Source organism: Symsagittifera roscoffensis, chromosome 10, assembly GCF_963678635.1.
Source record: "Symsagittifera roscoffensis chromosome 10, txSymRosc1.1, whole genome shotgun sequence".
Lineage (NCBI taxonomy): Eukaryota > Metazoa > Xenacoelomorpha > Acoela > Convolutidae > Symsagittifera > Symsagittifera roscoffensis.
In genome coordinates this window covers 4,010,754-4,034,138 of record NC_087071.1, presented here as the reverse complement: position 1 = coordinate 4,034,138, position 23,385 = coordinate 4,010,754, and the positions used below count along the sequence as shown (strand labels likewise).

At 35.2% G+C, this 23,385-nt stretch overlaps 1 protein-coding gene across 1 annotated transcript in view; it reads left to right on the top strand.

Moving 5' to 3' along the window:
* Positions 1–23,385, top strand: part of LOC134855548 (lipoxygenase homology domain-containing protein 1-like) — a gene marked incomplete at its 5' end in the record, with an annotated part of 191,574 nt that overhangs the window by 116,548 nt on the left and 51,641 nt on the right. Inside the window, 2 exon segments of the mRNA XM_063872089.1 lie at positions 21,948–22,135; positions 22,598–22,949. Coding sequence (XP_063728159.1) covers positions 21,948–22,135; positions 22,598–22,949 — 540 coding nt within the window.

The following is a 23,385-nucleotide window of genomic DNA, read 5'->3' as shown; positions in this document are numbered from 1 at the left end:
CTAAATCTCCGCTTACGTGCGTTTATTATCATAATCTGGCCAAAAATTTTTCTAAGTTTAAGCTAAGCCCAAAGAGATTTTTGTGATTGATTCAATTCCGGCAAAAAAAGTCTAGCTGAAAGCTGAAATTTGCCTGTAAGAAGACCACTCCGAGTGCAAAAAAATCCGCCACTTTCCTCGAAAGTTTCAACTATTGAAACGCCAAAAACTTTGAGAACTTAATAAATTTTGGTCTCTAATTCTCCTCTACGGCAGATAGGAGGTTGTTATTTTTACTCGAATCTTTACTATAGTAGAAGTGGTCAAGCTTATTAACAGACACATTTAACTGATAGTACACTGTCTAAAATAAGTAATTGATTTATCATTGGGCGTAAGTAATCGATTATTACGGATTTTTATGCTGATTATTTGACAACTAAAATTGATTGTAAACACAAAATTAGATCTTTAGAGAATTAAAAAACCATTTTAATAGTAATTTTTTCAAGAGATTATAATCTCTCACAATCGGTTACAATTGATTATAGTTTATACAAAAAATGTTTAAAATCTTTTATAATCATTCATGATCAATTATAAACTCTTATTTCACCAAAGCATAAGCACACAAAAAATATATTTTAGTTATATCATATGGGTTATTTTTTCTCTGTCAAAAACCAAAATTTGTAAACGCGAGATGTCTTCTTACACTTTGACTCATCAGAACACTAAGTTTTGCCATGAAACAAAAGTTCCATAGATATCCATTCATTTTAGTTGAAAAGTTCTTGCGGTAGTTGAAAAATAACTCTTTCAGACAAATTATTAAATAAAAGCCATGTATTGATATTTTGATGATTAAAAAAAACCTAAAATATGCACCAAGAAAAACTCTAATCGGGATTGATTTCAACACTTTTAAAACAATTTTCCCGATTTTCACAAAAACCAACGTCTACAACAGAATAAACATAAGCAATTCAGATGCAATCTCGAAGACAAAATTGGCTAAAAATAGTTTATTATTGATTAAAGTATAATTTTTGTGCAAAACAAAAAAATTAGACTTCGAGATGAAAATAATCAATTATAATCGATTATAGTTGCATTGAAAAAAAAAGATGGCGTGAAAGTTTTTTTTTAATCGATTAAAATGCCTCATAATTTATTAAATTATGATTTCAAAAAGAGATTATATTTAATTGTTGTTTGATTTAAATCAAAATTGTCTCCACTTTAGTAAGATTGGTACTAAAATTGTAACATAATTAATTTTAAACGCTTGAAACTGTATGCGGGTGAGCCTAAATTAGTTTCAAGTAGTTTAATTGGAGAAAATTTAACCCCCAAGTAATTTTGGATTGATTATAATTAATTAAAGATTGTTGTAATGATTACAAATTGCATGTAGCCGTCTACTACACTATCTCGAAAAAACTTAAAACATGAAATCGAAATATTTTGCTGCTACATTGACGTAACGGAAAGTCAATGGCCTTCAGTTTTGCATGGCAATTATTCATGAGTTTTCTTCGGTTGAAATTACTCAAAACTTATGATTGAAGACAATAAACTCCTAGATTGACTCAGCATATCGTGTTCGTATTGCATCTATTTTTTGCACTCTCCATCTTTTTATTCCTTTTTCAATATTCACAAGCTTTTTTTCTGTTTTGGGAAAACTTATTTCAGTTCAAGCTAATTTTTTTGCATAGAATTTTTACTGGTTTAACGATTTTTCAAATTCTTTTTTGTCGGATTTTTATATTGCATATCGTTTGCTTGGAATAATCCAGAATGAAAAACCTTGCACATTGGAAAAAACCGCTATTCATACAATTTAATTTTTGAGAAACTAGTATCCCTGGTTGAGCCAAATGCTCTTCGCCATTTCTCAAATTTTTTGGCTGTGTTCGTAACGGAACACAGGTGATTAAAACCCTGGTTATTAAAAGCTAGTCACCAAAGTTTTAACCGTCTTGCATCTTCAATGCATTGGAAACGATCTCAAAATATATGTCTTACGCAATCAAAACAATCGAAGTAGCAAACTTATAGTACTTGTCAAAAAAATTTTGAAATGCTTTTTGAATTTGAAATTTTATTTTATATTGCATTGCCGAGGCGAACAAAAAATTAATACGAATGAAATGGAATTGTTGAGCGTATTTGAAAAAAAATAATAACCAAACCAAAAAAAACTAATCCAAATTTGGTTTATCCAAGACTACGTAATGCACACGTCAAACTAATTTTTTGCATGCAAAATTATGGATTTTTTTTCTTGGAGTTCTAAATTTGTTTTCATCTCGAAAATAGAATAAAAAAAGTTTTCGAAAGATTTTCGAAAGAATTTAATTTTCCCCAGTTTTGGCTTTCTTTGAAAAAAACTGTTCTTAGAATAAAATTTTTCACCGTAATTGTTAACAAAAACTTTTGTCTTAGTTGCATCTGATTTTCTTATTTGAAAAAAAAAATTTCAAACCATTCCTTATCGAATCTACTCGAATTTAGTTTATAGTTTTCTGTTGATGTCGAACAAAACGCTATTTGAACAAAAAAAAGCCTGTCATATTATTTTCATTCTTTGAATTTTTTGACTAGCGTTTTTTCAGTAACTTCATTACTTATAGATGAGTGAACTCAGACTGGTTGGAGAATACGAAATGAACTTCAAAAAATAAATACCGTTAAGTTTTATACAATTATTTTTACGCAGTAGCTCTTGTATGATTTTTTTTCAGAATCACTTTTTACTCACTTTTTACACGGAAGTCGCAGTTGCAGTCATCAGGCAGCAAATTAACAGGCAACAAGTTAAAAGACAGCAAAATAGAATCAACAAGAAAATGATTATCATTTTTGTTCCAAAAGCACACAAATCTCCCGGACTGACAAAAATGGATTGCAATCAACTTTTTCCAGATGAGGCAGCCAAAATTTTAGTTGAGTTAGAATTTTTTAGTTGCTACAAAAGTTGCTTAAAAATTATTTCAATCGTTTTCAGACCGAATTAAATCCATTATTTGGCAATTTTTTGAATTTAATTTTCATGCAGTTGTTAGTAACAAACAAGTTGATTCAATTTGACTCAAATCGATTTTCATCCAAGTTTTAATTAATTCATTATATACAGATTCAATACAGATTTATTCCAGCTTTTCCCGATTATCAAACAAAACAGTCGTTTTCAAAATATATATATATATATATATATATATATATATATATATATATATATATATAATGATTTTTAAATTGACTATTAGTTTTGAGGTCTGGACTGAAAAAAACCTATCATTTAATTTTTCTGCATCAGATACGAAATGGTCTAAATTGAATTTTTTAACTGTTCCTGTTCCTAAAAAGTTGCGCCTAGAAATTTTGAAACAAGTACAATAATTGAGTCAAATTATTTTTATTGCGGTTTTGATGGATTTGGAGTCCACTGCTTTGGGAAAGTCCATTTAAAATAATTTTAATTGATTGTTTAGGCAAATATTTCATTTTTTGCCGTAAAAATTGGTTTGAATGCATTCTCAATTCATCAGTTTTACGTATCCAAATGGGCTACCATTAAAACATTTTTATAAAGTGTTTTATATGCATAAAAAATGCTTAGATCGATTACAATCTCAAATTTGTCAGTGCCGGCTGTTACACGCAGTAAATTATTAAACCTCTAAATTATTTCTATGCAGAATACTTTAACGCAGAACCAGTTTTTTTTGTACATTAAGAATAATTTTTACTTTCACGCAGCTCGATTACTGAAAACTATTTTATGCAGCATAACTTAGGTTTACGCAACATTGCCCAATTATGGTTTTAACATAAAAGCTCTGTTGATTGCTTTAGCACAGTAGCATTAATTTTTCAAGCATATACAAATAGTTAAATCTTTAACACTTTTACCATGATATCTTTGTTCCATTAGTCATATTGGAAGTGTTGTCAAAACTTGTCTCGCCATTAAGAAAAGAGACTTATGACCCGCGTAGAATAGTTTCCGCTAAAAATTGAACTCAAAAAGATAGTTCAACCGTACATTTTAGGGGATAATTAACGCTTTTTTAGAATTCAATAATGCTGGCAAAACATTTTGACCCAATTAATCAAATAAATAGCAAAGAGTTCTTAGAAAAATTTATCAGGTGAAAACAAAAGGAAAAAGCAACTGTTAGCTGATTAATAAGAAACTAATTTTAGCTTTTACAACTCAGCAGATTTGGTTGCTGAAATTTGTTGAAACGCTTAAAAAACTAGTGAAACTGATGAAGTTGCCTACAAAAAGGAAAAAAAAATGTAATGATAATGTTGAAAACGCCAACAAAACTGTTAAAAACGCTAATGTTCTGCCAAAAATTTTTTTCTTGTGAGCGATCCTCATGAAGATTCCGTACAATGTTTTCGAACAAAGAATGATTGATATGTAGAAGGAAAAAAATATACACTCAATATCGAGATTTATTGAAGGAGGAGCTCAGGTTGTTTTTGATAAAAAATCGTATGCTTAACGCAAAATTGTGACCGTTTGTCCTCTGAAAGAGCAAAAAAAATAAATGAATTGGAAAAAAACCATAACCTAAAAACAAAACAAAATTAAATAGTGAAAAAAATGAGAAGGCTTAAGAGGAGTTACAGTCAACGAAATTTATTTTTGCAGCGAGAAGGAACACATTATTGACCTTTTTAGTCAGCATGTTTATGACTTGAAAAAAAGCGATGATGAAAAAAAAACAGATTGAGCCGGAAAATGGGTCTGGTTTCCATCAAAACAACATTCGTTCGTCATATGCATGGTAGGTAAGGAGGTTTGAAGTCTCTAAGGAGGAGTTGAGAAACAGAAGGCTCAGAGTATGAACTTCAGGTTAGGTTCAAAAATAGAGGAAGGTTAGAAGTTAGAAAGCACTGTAAGAAAAAGAAGGAGTTGTCACGTTTCGTAAAAAGAATTTCTGATTTAAAAAAAGTCCATTTCCAATTTTCTGGTTCAAATCAGGAATATGTTTGAACTTCGTGCGTTTTCACACGACATCATGCGATGTTGTATCATGATGTCAAACTTTGATTCATTTAAAATTCATTTAAAGTTCATATAGAAAATGATTAACCATGTTTTTCTGCTCTCTAACTCAATTAATGATTGATAACTTGTCTTGTTTCCACCATATAATTTGTAACCCTTTATATAATTGGAATATAGGCAAAGTTTACTTCTCAAAAATAGAGCGAAAATTCTAAACATCGAGCCGTAGAAAACTTATCTTTGCTTTGATGTGAAGTGCTCAGCAAGTTTTCTAAAAAGACACGTATTACTCAGGTTCGCAAAGGCATTCCGATTTTTGATCTTTTAAGGAATTTTAATTTTTAGATTTACTTGAGATTTAAAAATCCGAAACATATTTTTTCTGTGAGTAAAAGATTTTGGCTCAACTGTCTTTTTCGCTTAGAAATTACCTTATAAGTGATAAGAGCTTAAAATGGCAGTTTTCTAGCTTTCGCAATTTGTTTTGATCTTTCTTTTCTGAGAAGATAGAGATTTGAAGAGCAAATTGTATTCGACTTTGTTTTCAATATTTAAATATTTTCTTTGTTTGATGTATCTTCACATTTGAATGCTGATTTGAAAAGAGCTGAATTTATTTTGTAAGAGTTAATTACAACGAAGTATTCAACTATCAAAATCATAACTTTTGGTTATCTAGGATCTCTGAGATATTCTGACTCTTGATGAGTAAACTTTTGTGGACAAGTTAGTTCTTTTTTCACTTTCAGGATCTTTTAAAGCAAATCAAAAAAAATTCTGAAAAATTGTTTGTCGTTTTGTAATTTTTGTTTGTAACTCATTGCTTTTTGATGAATGTAACCATAATTAATTTATGGCTTTCAATGTGTTTCTACTCAAAATTTACAATCAAAAAAGCGTTGAAGTTTTTCATACTAGCTACACAATTTAACAGCTCATAAAACGATTTCTGATAAATGTTCTCTAAATATACAACATTTATTCATGGTTATAAATCTATCATTGTTATGGTCTGATTAATAAATCATGCTTGGTGAAGAGAAAAACTAGCGCCAGGTATGTTCCCAAATTCAAGTCTAACACTAAATCAGCTTCGTTTTCTCATTTCGTTTTCTCAAATATAACACAATAGTACAAATGCATATAAACGTAAATGTGCGAAAGTACAAATGCATATAAACGTAAATGTGCGAAAGTATAAATGCATATAAATGTAAATGCATACAGGGACAGTAGCCAAACGTATACATGGTCGTCCCGGCGGGTTCGGCGCCGGTTCGAATCCCGACTAGGTCATTTCCTTTCTAGAACTCGAATGTGCACCGAACCTGATGGGATGCTCCGTAACCAGGTTCGGTCCCCCCCCCCAAAACCGATTTTAACCGTCTTTTCGCTCTAATTTGGTTCAGCCTTGATTAAGGCTGACCTTTAAAAAGAGCAATTTGTCTCAAGGACAAATACTGGCCATTTTTGCAGCTTGCTTTGATTTAAGCAGTTTTTTGTGGCCGATGTTACCGATGATAAAGTTTGTTAAAATTATCGTTATATTTTCAAATTTCCGTTATATTTCCGGAGTTATTTTGCCGAGAAAATACTCATTAATTAAAGTGTTTAAAAACCGTTTTTTTTATAATCTTGGAGATTGACGCGCACATTTTGGCGCCCCACAAGGGACGCCAAAATGTGCGCGTCAATCTCCAAGATTATAAAAAAATCTTGGTGCTCGACAAAAAATCTTGAGGCGGGGGTGCTCGACATCTGCACCAGGTGAATTACCGGGAGTTGGCTCTGTGTAATTCGAAGAGTTACCGTGACAATCAGGAACGAACGGTTGATTAGCATGTGAAAAGTTTTCAGGCTGCGCAAAGAACACAGTCCCTCCACTTGTATAAGGAACAAAATTTTCCGCAGTAACTCCGATTGTTCCTACGAACAATTTTGTTCCTTATACAAGTGGAGGGACTGTGTTCTTTGCGCAGCCTGAAAACTTTTCACATGCTAATCAACCGTTCGTTCCTGATTGTCACGGTAACTCTTCGAATTACACAGAGCCAACTCCCGGTAATTCACCTGGTGCAGATGTCGAGCGTCCACTTTCGACACGAGAGTTGGTTAATATACTCATGCACAGCAGAAAAGATCATCTCCCTGAGTGGACGCTGACCCAGTTCGATGGCAACCCACTTAACTGGCATGAGTGGTTTGGGCAATTCACATCGACGGTCGATTCAGCCATACTCAGTGACGATGAAAAGCTTACCTATCTGAAAACGCTCGTAGTGGGTAAAGCAAAATCCGCAATCGCTGAGTATAGCTATAGCGGAGTACTATATAAAGACGCATTAGCAACTCTTCAAAGAAAATTCGGGCAGCCGCATGCTGTAGTAGGGGCTCACCTAGATAAATTGAGTAAATTTCCGCCGCTGAAAATGCATAGCTCGGAAAATGTAATTGGATTTTCCTCTGCAATTTCTGGACTTGTTGCCGTATTCAAGTCTCTGTCTTTTAACGACGACCTGAAAAGTGTTAACTTACTGAATCAGGCTGTGAGTAAGCTTCCCCCGAACCTTAAGGAGGCATGGTCGATGCAAACCGTAAGACGCCAATGGCATAGACCAACTCTGCTAGATTTCAATGAATGGCTCAAAGAAAAAGCGGAGGGTCATGAGAGGCTGAAAACGATCAATTCTAAGGGTAAGTCTGAAGAACCAGTTAAACAAAAAGTAGTTACAAAAGTGCTTGCAGGTAACACTAAGGTAAGTTCTAAGGATGAGAAAAGTAGAGAAAAGACAAGGTTTCCTCCATGCTCGCTATGCAAAGGGCAGCATGCACTCTGGAACTGTTCCGTGTTCAAAGAGAAAAACGCAACACAAAGGGCTAAATATGTAGCAGAACAAAAGCTCTGTTTTTCTTGTTTGCAAGGCAACCATACCTTCCGAAAGTGCCAAAAGGCAAGAAAATGCCCAAAACAGGACTGTGAGAGCACTCACAATGTGCTTCTTCATGGAGCCGAGAAAGTTTTCCCGCCCAAAGAGGCCGACCGATCACCATCAACTCAAACTAATACAAACACTACTTCTGCAAACAACGCAGCTTGTGTTAAACCTTGTGAGGGAACTGCAAAAGGTATTCTTCCCGTTGCGTTGGTAGATGTGTCCTCTGGTTCGGAAAATTCGAATGCACTAGCACTTTGTGACACCGGTTCCACTCATTCTTGGGTTTCCGCGGCACTCGTTGAACGTCTGAAATTAGTTGGCACGCCCGTAAATGTTACGACCGATGGTTTTAACTCAGCCAAGGTATCTAAAACTCAACGAGTTCACTTGAAAGTTTCCGCAAAACCCAATGAAAGTGAATTTTCGTTTTCGTTTGTCGCTTTCGTTAAGCACAACATGTATATAGGACCCGATGTTATAAACGTTTCCGAATTGCAGGTCAAATACCCGCAACTAGCCCCGTTAAAGACGACTGCGTATAATTACAAAGAGATTGAGATAGTTATAGGACAGGACTTCTATCATGCGATAAGACCCCTCGAACATGTCTTCGGAGATGAACTTGACTCACCGTGCGCCGTCCGACTTCCGATAGGTTGGGTCATTAGTGGTCCGTCTCCTGATCGTTCGTCCTTAAATTCTTCTTCCTTTAACTGCGTTACGGACGATACTTCTCTGACCGACCAAATCAAAATTTGGTATGAATTAGAGTCGTATGGTGCGTTCAAGCAAGTAGATGCCCGTTCCGCCGCAGACAAGCGTGCTTTGTCGATCCTAAAAACTGAAACCGTTCACGATGGTGAGCGTTACACTGTACCGATGCTGTGGAGTGATAATGATGTTAGCTTGCCTAACAATTATTATTCTTCATTAGCCCAATTGAAGTCGTTAGAGAAAAGATTAGATAAAGATCCGTTACTTCGCGAGAAGTATACCGAAACAATCAGAGAAGATATAAGTAAAGGATATGTCATAACCGTCAACCCGCACGATCCCAGCTCACGAGCCGAACGTGAGTGGTATCTTCCACACCATCCGGTTTTGAACCCGAACAAACCCGGCAAGGTGCGCCGTGTGCTCAATGGAGCATCCAAATTTCATGGCACTTCCTTAAATAGATATCTCTTGGTTGGCCCGGATCTCCTTCAAAATCTTATTTTTGTACTGTTGAGGTTCCGTCAACACAAGTACGCCGTCTCAGCGGACATAGAAGGTATGTTCTTACAAGTTGGAGTACTTGCGCGAGATCAACCGTCTCTCCGTTTTTTGTGGCGGGAGGACCCCACTTCAAGTGTGGTGGTTCACCAATACACCCGTCATATTTTTGGCGCTCGTGATTCGCCAACTTGTGCGAATTTCGCGCTACAAAAAACTGCTTCTGATAATCAAGCTGAATACCCCGAAGCCGCTTCAGCCGTTGTCCAGAAGTTTTACATGGACGACTATCTTGACTCGTTCGAAAATACCGCTGACGCTCTTAGCCTAAGTAAAGACTTAGTCGCAATGCTCAAATTAGGTGGGTTTAACCTGACAAAGTTTGTTAGCAATGTACCCGAAGTTACAACCGCTCTTAATCCGGACAACCGTGAGTCCAACCCGTCAGTTAAGGATATTTGTAAGAGTCCAGACCAATCGTCGCATGTTCTTGGTCTCAGGTGGGATCATGTAAAAGATACCCTAGTAGTAAGTAGAGGTGTTGATCGACCACTAGATAAAGCAATTACTCAACGCACCGTGTTGAATTTTGTTTCCTCAGTTTTTGATCCAATAGGACTGGTAGCTCCATATACTGTGAAAGCGCGCCTTTTACTAAAAGACATATGGAGAATCAGTGGTCAAAAGTGGGATGATGATCTCCCAGAGGAAATTAAACAACAATTTCTAGATTGGCACTCAGGACTTCCACTATTAGGTACTCTGACGATACCTCGTAGCTACTTTACCGAACCGTTCGACCGCTGTGAACTTCACACGTTCGGTGATAGTTCGCAGGACGTTTTTTGCGCCGTATCGTTTCTCCGAGCCCGACTTGCTAAATCGCAAAAGACCGAGTTAGCTTTTGTATTTGGGAAAGCCCGTGTAGCGCCTATGAAGATGCTCTCCAGTCCCAAGTTAGAGCTTCAGGCTGCTCTGCTTGCGACTCGACTCAAAGAAGAGATTTTGAAAGCGCTTACTTTCAAAGTAAGCAATGTATTCATGTGGACTGATTCTACCACCGTTCTCCAGTGGCTTAACTCGTGCAACAAACTTCCTGTGTTTGTTGGAAACCGCATTGGTGAAATCTTGGAGTCCACCACCATTGATCAATGGAATCATGTACTCAGTGGTGATAACCCAGCTGATACCGGCACACGAGGGATTTCTTCGGAAGCCCTCAAGGATAGCAGCTGGGTTAGAGGCCCTAGTATATTGAGTACATGTGATTGGCCATTCAAGCCGAACACTGATGTCATCAAAAAGATCCAATTAAAAGGCCCACTCTGTGACATTGATACATGCCTTGAGACTGCATCTACGTTTGTTGTTGATGCTTCATCTGAGAAAGCGCCGGCGATCCGTCTGTTTAAAAATTGGGATAAATTCAGCTCAATTGTAAAGTACAAACGTGTTTTAGCGTTTATGCTTCGTGTGCTACCATCGCATAAACACTTCCGTACAAAAACGCTTGAAATAACCGACCCGTCCGAGTTAGATATTGCCGAGCAGAAGCTCATTTATCTCGCTCAGTCCGAATCATTTCCTGCCGAAGTGAAAATACTTCAGTCCGATAAACTGATAACAAAGAAAAGTCGGATTGCTAAATATTCTCCGTTCATCGGCCCAGCTGGCATCCTGCGTTCAACTGGACGTAATCAGCCGTCTTGTTGATACCGACTTTGATAGCAAACATCCAATAATACTGGATGGTCGACACCGAGTTGCTCATATGTTGATTAGGCATATGCACTTTCAACATGCACATCAGGGGTTGGATTACATGCGTGCTGTAGTTCAGTTGAAATACATTGTTCTGAAGTTGCGCTGGTTACTTGGGAACATCGAAAATACTTGCATAACATGCCGTAAGCGCAAAGCAAAAACAGTTGTGCCCATTATGTCTGACCTACCGATTGAAAGACTGGGTTACAAGCAGCCTCCCTTCTCCAACACAGGTGTTGATTACTTTGGCCCGTTTCAAGTGCCGATACGCCGAAGTACCGAAAAGAGATGGGGTTTCCTATTTACCTGCCTCACGACTCGAGCAGTTCACATCGAGTTGGTTCCATCTCTCGATACTAGTTCCTGCGTCATGGGCGTAGAGCGATTTATTGCAAGGCGAGGTACCCCCAAAACCATTCTTTCTGACAATGGCACGAATTTTGTTGGTGCTCAAAAGGAGCTCCTATCCTGTGTCCAAAATTGGAACAAAGTCGCCCCGGCCGTTTTCGTCCACAAAGGCATTAAGTGGAAGTTTAACCCGCCCAGTGCCCCTCATCACGGTGGCGCCTGGGAGCGGCTAGTGAGAAGTGTTAAGCGAGTGTTGTACGACATATTAGGCAACAGGAGATTAACTGAGGAAGTTCTAGGAACAACGCTCTGCCTAGTTGAACAATTACTTAACGCAAGACCGATCACTCCGGTCAGTTCCGATCCGCACGACCTAGAGGCACTCACCCCAAATCACTTCATTCTCGGTCACAGCGCAGCTAGCTTCCCGTCGTTAAGTTTCGAAGATAACTTTGATTATAAAAAGCGTTACGCCAGAGCACAATCGTACGCTAACGCAGTTTGGTCACGCTGGTTGCGTGAATATGTACCATCTCTCAACAAGAGAGCAAAGTGGCATAATGATTCGGATGTCACACTGAAAACCGGCGACTTGGTTTGGGTAGTCGAACCCGACAGCCCACGTGGGCATTACCCACTCGCCCGTATTACTAAACTACACTACGGCAAAGACGGATGCGCCCGATCCGCCGACATAAAGACCGTTACGAGCGAACTGACCCGACCGACCGTAAAACTCGCACCTGTTCTTCCGTCTTTAGGGGCGGAGGATGTTGCAGCGCAAATATAAAACAATAGTACAAATGCATATAAACGTAAATGTGCGAAAGTACAAATGCATATAAACGTAAATGTGCGAAAGTATAAATGCATATAAATGTAAATGCATACAGGGACAGTAGCCAAGCGTATACATGGTGCGTCCCGGCGGGTTCGGCGCCGGTTCGAATCCCGACTAGGTCATTTCCTTTCTAGAACTCGAAAGTGCACCGAACCTGATGGGATGCTCCGTAACCAGGTTCGGTCCCCCCCCCCCAAAACCGATTTTAACCGTCTTTTCGCTCTAATTTGGTTCAGCCTTGATTAAGGCTGACCTTTAAAAAGAGCAATTTGTCTCAAGGACAAATACTGGCCATTTTTGCAGCTTGCTTTGATTTAAGCAGTTTTTTGTGGCCGATGTTACCGATGATAAAGTTTGTTAAAATTATCGTTATATTTTCAAATTTCCGTTATATTTCCGGAGTTATTTTGCCGAGAAAATACTCATTAATTAAAGTGTTTAAAAACCGTTTTTTTTATAATCTTGGAGATTGACGCGCACATGAGGTTAGAATTTTGGTTTTTTTTCCGTTTTCACTGTACTTTGAAAAGTAATGCCCGAAATTGAAGGCTCGTTTGCCCGTTTTTCTAGGTATTAAAAATTGGAAGTTGCTTTAGAAATTAATGAATACTTTTTATCGAAATATGTTTCTAATTTGGTTTCGCAGAACGAAAGCTCTCCATCATATACGAAATCTCTCCGAAAACTTTTATATCATATGTATTATACAAATATTGTTGATCTTTGTTTCATAAAGAGATTGAATTATTTATTTTTACATATTTACATAAGCAATGACTCTAGTGTTACTTCAAACTCAGTTTTCAAGATTTCTTTGTTTTTTTGAGTGTTACTTCAAACTCAGTTTTCCAGATTTCTTTGTTTTTGAGACGTCAGGAGTCATTTTTTCTTGTCATTTAGGGTATGGCTTCCCTGATCTCCCTGTCTTTGTCTCCAGTGGTGCCTCCACCCTGTCCTCCGGTTTGACCCCCAGTTCCTTTGTCATCTGCGTTTTCAGCATTCACACTGTATTTTGCCATTTCAAAGCTGAAAAATTAACGAACAATTATTATCCCGAAAAACATGTTAGGCTTAAATGCAACATGCTTAACGGTTGTTTACATTTCATGGTCAAGTGTTCTGAAGATGGTTTGAGTTGTGCTAAATTCTTATAGTATTTAATTTATGTTCTTAATCAAAACATTTTGAAACGCAGGGCTAATCGATTCATTTTAGCAAAAATTGAAACCCTGTTTGTCCTTTTTCTAGGCCCTTTTTCTGGCCAATTCGAAACTAGTTTCCGAAAGTTTGTGAATATAATTTTTATTGAAATATATTACAAAGCTTGGTTTTGTATTTACAACAGAGAGTAATTTAATCACTCCCGGGTTGAGTTCACTTTGAAAATAAGCGAGAAAAAAATGAAAAAAGAACATCGATCGCCATTGATGAATTATCGATTAATTGCCACAAAAACAAATTTTTCCTATAGATTATTGCTAACTGGGCTAATTTTCAGCGAAACAGCAGTAAAAAATCAGCGAACGATAAAAAATCTATCACAAGGTCCAAAAAAAAAAAACTAACAAGGTTCGATCCCCCAACCTTCAGATTATAACAGATGTAAGATATCTCTGGGCGGGCCACTAAGCCTTAGATATACACTAGTTAAATGGTTGATTACCTCAAATTTTTATTTGAAAGCTACTAGAAATTCTCGAGTCTCAGAGCTGATTTTTTTACGGAATTGTTACTGAAATAGCGCTGAAATATCGCAGTCTTAGCTATGCAAAAAATCTGAATCAGCGCTGGAAAATAGCGATCAATGAGATACTACAGAAAAAGAAATTATTAACGCTGGGACTTCAACCCGGGCTCAAATTTGATCATTTCTTCATAATAAGGGGTTATTATTTCGAGAGTGAATAATAATTATACAAAACGGAATCTTCTGATTATTTCAGTTTTTTCCTCTTTTTTTTCCTCAATATTTGATTCATTTTTCGGGAGTCCGTTAGTTCTGGCCCTCCCTCACAGGTCTCTCCTTGGGTTTGTCTCCTCCGGACGATCCACCCCCTCCCCCTCCGGTCTGAGAGCCTGGCTTGTCATCTCCGCTCACAACGTGTATTCCGAATTCACCCATCACGCTGTGTGAAACAATGTTTTTCGTTTATTATACCAAAAGTTTTTAAATTTGTTTTGTTTGAATTGTGGTTATCAGAAAAGTATAAGCATGGAATCTGTTTGGCGATTATTCTATTGTTTTAAACTGAAGTTTTAAACTAAAATGATATAAGCAAAATTGATATAATAAGATAAGCAACTGAATTATTACCAATCTTTGTTTCGAAACACTGTTTTTGATGTATAAGTTGTTCCGTGGATCACTTTTAAAGAAAACTCTGGAAAACTCCTTTATTAATTGCATTTAAAGGATTTGGTTGTCCCCAAAATTTACATCTCAGAAAAAATGGTTCGTTTGACTTACCAAGTTAAAATTTAGTTTGGCTTTCCTGGAGATTTTGAAGCAAATTATCGAAGCAAATTATCAAACTTTTGATCAAACCGATTCTTAACTCGAGCTTGCATTAATGATTTATTTTTTTTTATTCAATCAACTGATTCGTAACCACCTATTTTGAAAACGAAAATTTGATTTGCGTCGGAAACTGGTCACGTCTTTTTTTCCGAAGCCAAACTGCTACCATTTCTGGCAGATGAATGATACAACTTTTCAGGCGTTTTCAGTTTTTTAGCAGTTTCAGCCCAAAATAGATTCTGTGACCATGTAGTCATGACGAGGTAACGTGGACGTACCTCATGTATTAAAACCAAATGTGCAAAGTTTTTTTTTCAACCAATCAGAATTCAATATTCAAAAAACTCAAAAATCCGAAAGATTTCAGCGATAATTGTAGTCGTCAGTTTTAGACAGTTTGAAGGGCATTGATTGGTTGAGAGCTTTAGCGCATTCAGTCTTTCGCAGCTTTAGCATTCAGACTAGCCACCCGATGTAAAATAAAACAATTTAAAAAACCTCGGATCCTCGGTTCACGAGCGAGATGTTAGTTGGCTCCCACACGAGTCTGGAATTAAAGTCCGACTTTTGTTATTCGGCGCAAACACGTGAAACAAAATTAAAACCGACTGATTATTAACATGGCACTTTCCAGATAAAAATAGAAAACTACTACCTTTGACCAATATGTTGCATTGATTTTAAGTTTGTATCAAAAAGCAACTTCACTTTTGACTAACTTATTATATCTCAGAAATTAGCAAACTCCAAAAATGGAAATCTTTCTGGCAACTGGCTACAAATTTTTTCAACTCGAGATCAGCCGAACTTTTGTTCGGATCTTACAAATCACGTGTTGGCGAAAACATGAACATTTTCAACCTCAGTTTCAGATTTTATTCTGCTCATAGTCAAAAAACAATGAAACTGAAATCATGTTTGGTCGTGATCATTCGGGTAGTTTGAGGACAAAAAATTACAGCATCGAAAGTTCTGACTCGTTGATTTTTTCTAGGAAAGGGTGAACAATGAAAAACTTGACCTAATCGATTTTCTTTTCAACCTTTCGTTTTTAACAAATAGGGTGGAGTTTTTGCTAATTCTTTTTCAAAATTATCCGTAAAAAGCAGAGCTAAGTCAAGTTGTTTTGCGATTCATTCAAGAGTTGTTTTGAAACAAACCCTTTCCCACAGATACTGGAACGTATATCTCCAATCTTAATCTTTTTTGTTTTTTTTTTCTTGAAGGCGCTTTTAAAATAGTTGAAAACATTACCAAATTGAGACCCAAGAATTTAGGTCACCTAAATTTTTATGCTCCAGAAGTTTATGAAAAAAGATAGGAGGTGGAAAATGCGTTCACACTTGATCTCAGATGTCAATATATTCATTGGAGGATCTGCATCAAAACTATTCCTAAGTTCAGACATTACCTTTTTTGGAAACTTTGAACTCTAATGAAAAATTCGAAAGCATTGTTCTTTCAACGGATTATCATTTTACAAATTTCTGATTTATAACTACAAAGCAATGCTTTTTTTCGTATCATCATCATCAATATAGATTTTTAGATCATCTTCTGATATTCGACGATGTTTTTTTTTGTTCATTTGGTGTTGTCCTGTCCATTTTCTTTTCATGCCGTAGAGGAAAAATTGCCCAAAAAAATGTTCGAGATTTATGGAAAAGTTTTTGACTTTTGACGTATTGTGAGTGCCGAGTGGTCAACACTAATTAGAAGAAGACAACGGAAATTTTCGACACTTATGCTAGTTTTTTTCTACTTCTGTTCTGGTAGTTAAATCTAGATTAGTCAGCACTTGAATTAGCTCACTTATCCTGCAATCAGAAAAAAAGGAACCTAAATATATGAAAACTGGAACTAAAATTTGAAGTTAAATAAAATAGAAAAAAAACTAAACACACTAATTTTATTTTTTTGCGAATGATTCTCTAAAGTAAAACAAAAACTCGGACTTTTGAACTTTAAATAACTTTAATCTCAAATTAAAAAGTGCATAAAAACTGAAAGAGCTTTTTCGGCTATATCTTTGATTTGGTGAAATATCAATAGTTGGTCAAAATATGCGTCAAAATGCAGAAGATAGTTTTTTTTATAAATTTTTGCTGACAAAACATGCCTGATATTACGATTTTGTCAGAATTTCCTGGAACTCTTGACAAATCCTAGAAACTTTTTGTGGTGAAATTTTAAAAGTTTTTGCAATCCTTCTCATATAAAGTTTTATTTGAAAACTATAATTAGCAGTGGCGTTCTTATACCCTTGCATCAGTCGATAGAACTCTCCTGAAAAAAAAACTCAGTTCACTGAAATTTGATCTCTTTTACGAATGGTCAAGACAGAGAAAAACCAAAACTGTGGTACAACGAAAACGATAGTTTTAATCCGTTTTTACTCAATGACTAAAACTTACCTCAAAAACTACTATTAATTGTGTAGTGACACAAAGAAATCGAATACAAACGAATTGCATATTGTGTTAATCTAAGAAAGCAGTTACGCAGTGTTTTAACCAGACAGATTCTTAAACAATGAACTGATATTTTTAGCTAGTGTTTTGTCTTTTAGGAAAAGGATAGAAACTTCAAAACATATATTGATACATTGGCTGCTGTTTAGCTATTCATTTTTTTCCGATGCTTTTTTATAAGTTGGCACTTCTGTTTAATTACCAATATATAGATTTCATAATTTGTTTTTTATTTTTTTGAAATGATGTCTTTTTGTTCATAAATCCTTATACTGAAAAATTATCAAAACTTAAAAGCAGGATATTCTGATTTGCAACGCGAATTGTGATTTTAATTCAAGACTTTTTGTCTGAAAACTGGTAATTCAGGGTAGACTTTTTGTCTTTCAAACTGACATCTTTGGGTCTAGTTTCACATATTACGCAAATTAAGAAAGCAATAAGATAGTGCAAAAAAAACGAAACTTTTGCTATCTTCGTCAAAAAATATTTTTTAAGTACAATTGGATGCATTAGTTTCTTTTTTCCCCGGGTTCAAGATAACAAGAACGTTGAGTATTCTAAAAAATAATATTTTGTCGAAACTACACGTTAATGTTGATGAAAAAAAACAAAAAAAAGAAACAGCGGCACTACGAACCGATTTTCATCCTATCTGAAGTTTGGTTTTGATTAAATTTTCTATATTTAGGATCGAATTGTTTTCAAAAACATACTTTTTTGTCGGATATTTCTGAATTTGCGAATCATTAGGTGTCTACTGAAACAAATCTTACAAAAATTGATCCAAAATTCTTCAAAACCTAATTGATACAATTGAAGCATTTTTTTTCAATTTTTTTACACATTTTCTCTCCCTGACAAAAACGATGTAAAAATTAGTCTAGCCGAATAATCGTTTCAAGTTTTATCAGGAAATTTCAGACTTATACCACAATTTGATTTTGCTCTGACATTTTACCATACTTCAACGATCTTTGATCTTTTATAGAGATGTGAACATTATGTGAACATTATGTTGTCATACGAAAGTGAAACATTAAGAGTTAAAAATAGAATCTGATGCAAAACGTTCTTTTTCTCAGATATTGCATCAAATCACTCAACAATAAAAGTTTGCGAATGATATTTTTTCTAGCTAAACCATTATTGAAACAACAGTGAGAATACGTCAGAACAAATTTTACACACGTGAATTGTTCACGTTAGCTATCATCTAACTTATAGCTCCTACGCTTTGTTTAAAAAAAATTATGTGACCACTATGTTGTCATTTTCAATTGAGCTATTATGCTCTATTTTTAGACTGTGATTCAAAACCATTAGTTTTCTTAGATCTTGCTAAAATTCTTTTCGATAAAAAAGCGTGTCGTGAATGACTTTTTCTCTAATGCATTAGTGAGAATACGGCAAAAAGAATTTTACACACGTGAATTGTTCACGTAAGCTATCATCTAACATATAGCTCCTACGCTTTGTTTAAAAAAATTGATTCATAGTTTTTCTACGTTATATTCTACTGTCACATGTCTTTGACGTAAAATTTGAGTCTCTAAATTTCGACAGGACTAATAATAGCTTTTCTGTTTAATTTTCAGCTTTTGAATGTATTATTGTAAATGAAGTTTGGAAATATGCATACAACAACAAAACAAAATTTTGCTTGTTTTTTATTTTGAGAGTTGTATTGAATAAAATGAATATTCACTATGCAAATTCGTAACGATTCACTTTTTTATACAAATTTTTTTTTAAGATACAGTATGTAGGGTGACTAAAGATATGAAGTTTTATTGTTTTATGTTACTTTGTTGCATATTGTGTGAAGTAAAAAACACTAAATTTGTTGCGGTTCCTTATCCTTTCTTTGGTGTGTTTAACAGATCTAGGGGCAAAACAGCTGTTCTTGATTGGCACAAATTTTGTTATTTTTCCTTTTGATTGAAATACTTAATTTAAAAAAAACTTTGAAATGAAAGAAAAAAAATATTTTTCTACAATTCTTTTCAAAAAAAGCACTCCAATTGTGAACACAAAACCAGACTGCTCTTATAATTGATTTCAGATAGTTTTTCAAATTTTTGCCTAGTTTTTAACCGATTTCGGATTTTTTTTGCTACACTTGAATTTTTAAATTGGATCATTCCACACCAACCAGCAACCATATCAAAAAGTGAGTGTTATAATCTGAGTAGCTTGTAAACTTTTGTGACCAAAAAATCGTCTCAATTTAGTTTGAATACATTTCAAAAGTGGAACACTTGACAACTCTCAAGGATTTTGCGCTTAGGCATTCAGGGTCGTGAATAAAAACTTCAATTCACACAAAGTATAGTTTTCAAAAGACAGACAACCAATTGGGCAATTTTTAAACCCTTGTAACTTTTCCGAAAGTGATTTGGTTACAGTTGGAACATCTTTTTGAATCAGCGTGTCGATATCATCATTAGAGTACTTTTTATGATATAAAAAATAAGTCTGATTGAAAAACTAGCCGCTAAAATTTAACCATTTTTTCATCAAAATGCTGACAAAAACGACGCAGAAATCAAAAAGATAACTTATTTTAAAAAAAATGAAGTAGGCATCCATAATATTTAGTTCAGTTTTGACTTTCTCATCTTTCGATAAAAAGGTATAGAAAGAAATTTTTACTTGGTTTGCAAAATGATATATTAGATGCTTTTGATGCTTTGACTTTTTCACAAAAAAACTCGAAAAACTGAGTTTCCATTTGTACTTAAATAAAGTATGCTCAAATTTTTTATATTTTCAGAAGAGTTCAACAGACATTTTTCTGGAACACAAAATAGTTTTTGTTTTAGTTGTATTTTCAGTCAGTAACGTATTTGCAGTAAAGTAATTTTATTTGTACAAAACTAATCAGCAACAGAGTTAATAGAAATAAAGTTTTAAATCACCTAAACAGCTTGTGTTGGTATAATCCGAATCACTTATTGACCAGAAGTTTAAGTAGCTCATAAGTAAATACTTGTTTTAGAGTTTACTTTAGATCAGAAAGATTAGAACTGTACAAAAAATGCGGTATGTGTGGTTTTTTTTCTCACATTCGAGTCTTTGTGCCATGAAGACCGCCTTTCATAATTCAGTCATTTTCAATATTCTTAGCAGGGGTCAATGAGTGTTTAAGGATTTTTACGCATATGTTTTAAAGTTTATGTAAGTTAAAGTCTTTCAGTTTGTTTTTGAGTCTAGCAGTCGGTCTCCATATATTTTAGTCCATCAGTCTCCATTTATAAGTCTTTCCGTGTCCGTCTATTTGATGCTTTTTGCCTGTATGGTAGATGCTTCTTCTGTTGTGTCGGAGTTTTTTTCAGTTTTTCCCTTCACGGGTTCCTCGAGGAGGTCCGGTCGTTCCCCCGCTCTGAGTACCCTGGCCCCCATTGCCTGGCTTCGAGCCCCCGTTTCCATCAGCACCGTTTTCCGCCATAATTTCTGGAAAAAAGTTTCAATCAACAACCATAAATTTTTTTTAAATCAAATTTTGATGCTAAGATCACTATTTTTAAAATTATAATTTGCAAAGATTGAAGCCATCTTAGAATGAACACTTAAAAGTGCATCAAAAGAGCGCTACAATCAAAACCATGCAAAATTGTAGGGAACACAAATGTCGCTTATGAAAATGATGGTTTTTCAACCACAGCGTAAGTTTTTCAGAGTTTCGAATAACTGAATTTTGTCAATGATAATTAAAATTTTGTTCTTACCTTTCTTGTTCTGGATTTTTGTGAAGGCCTCTTTTTTGTGATCTCGTAATTGTGAACTGAATGGGGGATTCGGTGCAGTTTTGACTTCTGAAGAGTTGATTCGGCAGCTTGAGCTTTAATGAAAGTTTTTTTATCTACCAACTTTTAATTTCAACTATCTACCAACTGATTTTTCGTTTTGACGCAGATATATTGATAAATCTACAGAAAAAAAACTAAATATATGCTCTTATGGAAATTTAAAAATAAAAATTTGGTAACTTCTTATGTCGTCATGATATTCATAAATAACTTTTTGATTGTCTTATGCTGTCAGAGTTTTGTGTAATTCCACCCACGTGGTACCTCTTTTTTTAGTTTTGTGGTTCTTAGTTTGTGCCAACTATGTTGTCATATATGTTTTAAGCAAAGTCTTTGGAATGTGCCAAAAAGCTACAAAAAAAAGCTCACAACTTTTTTATTGGATTTCGTCATTTTTTAGATTTTGATGCAAGCGTTAAGCATTTGTGCTGCATTTACTTTTAGCGTTAAACGGTTTTAGAAAACGTGAAATTTTAATGTGAAAATATTTATTTTTGGCGTTTTCGTATTTGCTATTTTTACTATGATGATAAAATTTATTTTTGTTTTTATCTTATGTGGTCATAATAGTCACATGGTTTTATGCATTGGAACCTTGCTACATATTCGTTTTTTTATATATTATCGATGCTTTCATGAATCAGAATTTGTTAAGATGCTTATGCAATGATTTGCATGATGCTATGTTTTTGAAGTTTCGATCAACGTGGAAAAGAGTCGAAATTTAGAGTATTTTTTTCTCAATTGAGTTTGTGTCGAACCCATAATAGTTGGATCTGATTTTAGGGAAAAGTTACGTACCTGAAAGAAACGTTGTACGATGTCCATTGGTATATAACGGGCGTATAATTGCAATAATTACAAAAAAACTACAAGTATCTTACAAAAATGTGTGCGCACAAGTAACCAGCTTTGATTTTCGTTTTTTGGCATGTATAAGCCCAATTAATTTGCAATTTAGATCAAATCTTTTTCCTTAATTGTATCAAAGTCTTCTCGAGCTCAAAAGAGGTAACCATGTTTTTTTTCAGCTGCCTGGACGGTTGAGACGATCTCATTGGATGATTCAACCACCAATCACAGCCCAGTTCCTCCTATCAAATTGATCATCTATTATCACATTGAGGACAAAACCATCGGAACATTCGAATCTAAAGAGTACCTTTTAAAGAAAGAAGGGACCGTTCTGAAACCGGGTACAAAAGATGTGTTTCCGTTGGTAAGTTTTGCTCAATGGTTCGAAATTTTTGCTTATATATAACTTAAATAGAGTCACTTGAATCACTAGATACTTCCATAAACTTCTGAAACTGCTTGTTGATAATTAAAATAACCCAAAAAATTTTTTTGTAGTATCTAGTGTTGATTGATTCGACCCCTTCGCCAACCAAAAAAGTCTTTTTGAGATGATGTTTTACGCGACAGTGTAATTTTCTGACAGACATAAGTAATGGCCAAAACCTTCAAAAAAGCCGAACGATTTTTTGACATGTTCTTATAAACATTTGCAATGGGAAGAAATCAACTTTCATAAGCTCGGATATCAAACAGTCAAATAGTCTTCCGAGCCATTGATCATTTTGTTTGACTTGTATGGTCATGAATTTTTTTCAGTTCGTTTTCGCTATTTCCGTAATTCTTTTTTTTGACTTAATGATAAATTATGTTATTCGATTTCTAGCCCGACTATCAAGACCTCGGCGACCCTTTCAAAGTCCGAATCGAACTCGATCAGGAACCCCTGTCATTGACCTCCTCGGAACCCGAACAACATCAAGAACAACCCGAATATTCCGACAACACTGCAGCCTTCAAGTGGCACCTCGATTCTCTAACTCTCTTGAACCGAGACTCAAACAGGAAGTACTGTTTCGTATTCGATAAGTGGATTGGGGGAGGGGTTGATTTCGGGGTTAATGAGGGGGGAGTCGCAGAGACGGATGTAACAGAAGATGCAAACGAGGAGGTGGGGGACTTGGAGACGGTGCGAGAGGCAGCTTTGACCGATGAGAGAAATGAAGATACGTTTCCAGGTTTGTAATCACAAAAATGGTAAATGTTTTCCAAAAAATAAAAAAGTTGTCATAACGAAATTTATAACTTGACATATGAAATCACTTATATATTTTTTTTAACTTACAAAAGTGACACTTAATTTAAGATCATTTTTTGTGTCAGTCGACCGGCCGGTGGTTCGAGCCCGGCTTTCATCCGTGCTCGCTGACTGTGGATCAGGCAACAATTCTCAAGAAGAGCGCTGTTTTGCCGAGCATTTTTTAACGGAATGTTTTTTGTTTATTTTTCTGAGCTGCGAAATATTGCCTCAGTTTTAAGCAACAAACACGATTTTTTTGCGCCTTAAAAACAACCTTTCAAATGAGAGTCGGAGACGTAAAGCCATTTGATCATCATAACTGCAAAAATTTAAAATCGCAGACAACCAGTCTCGAACCTCAGTCCTTTCGATTA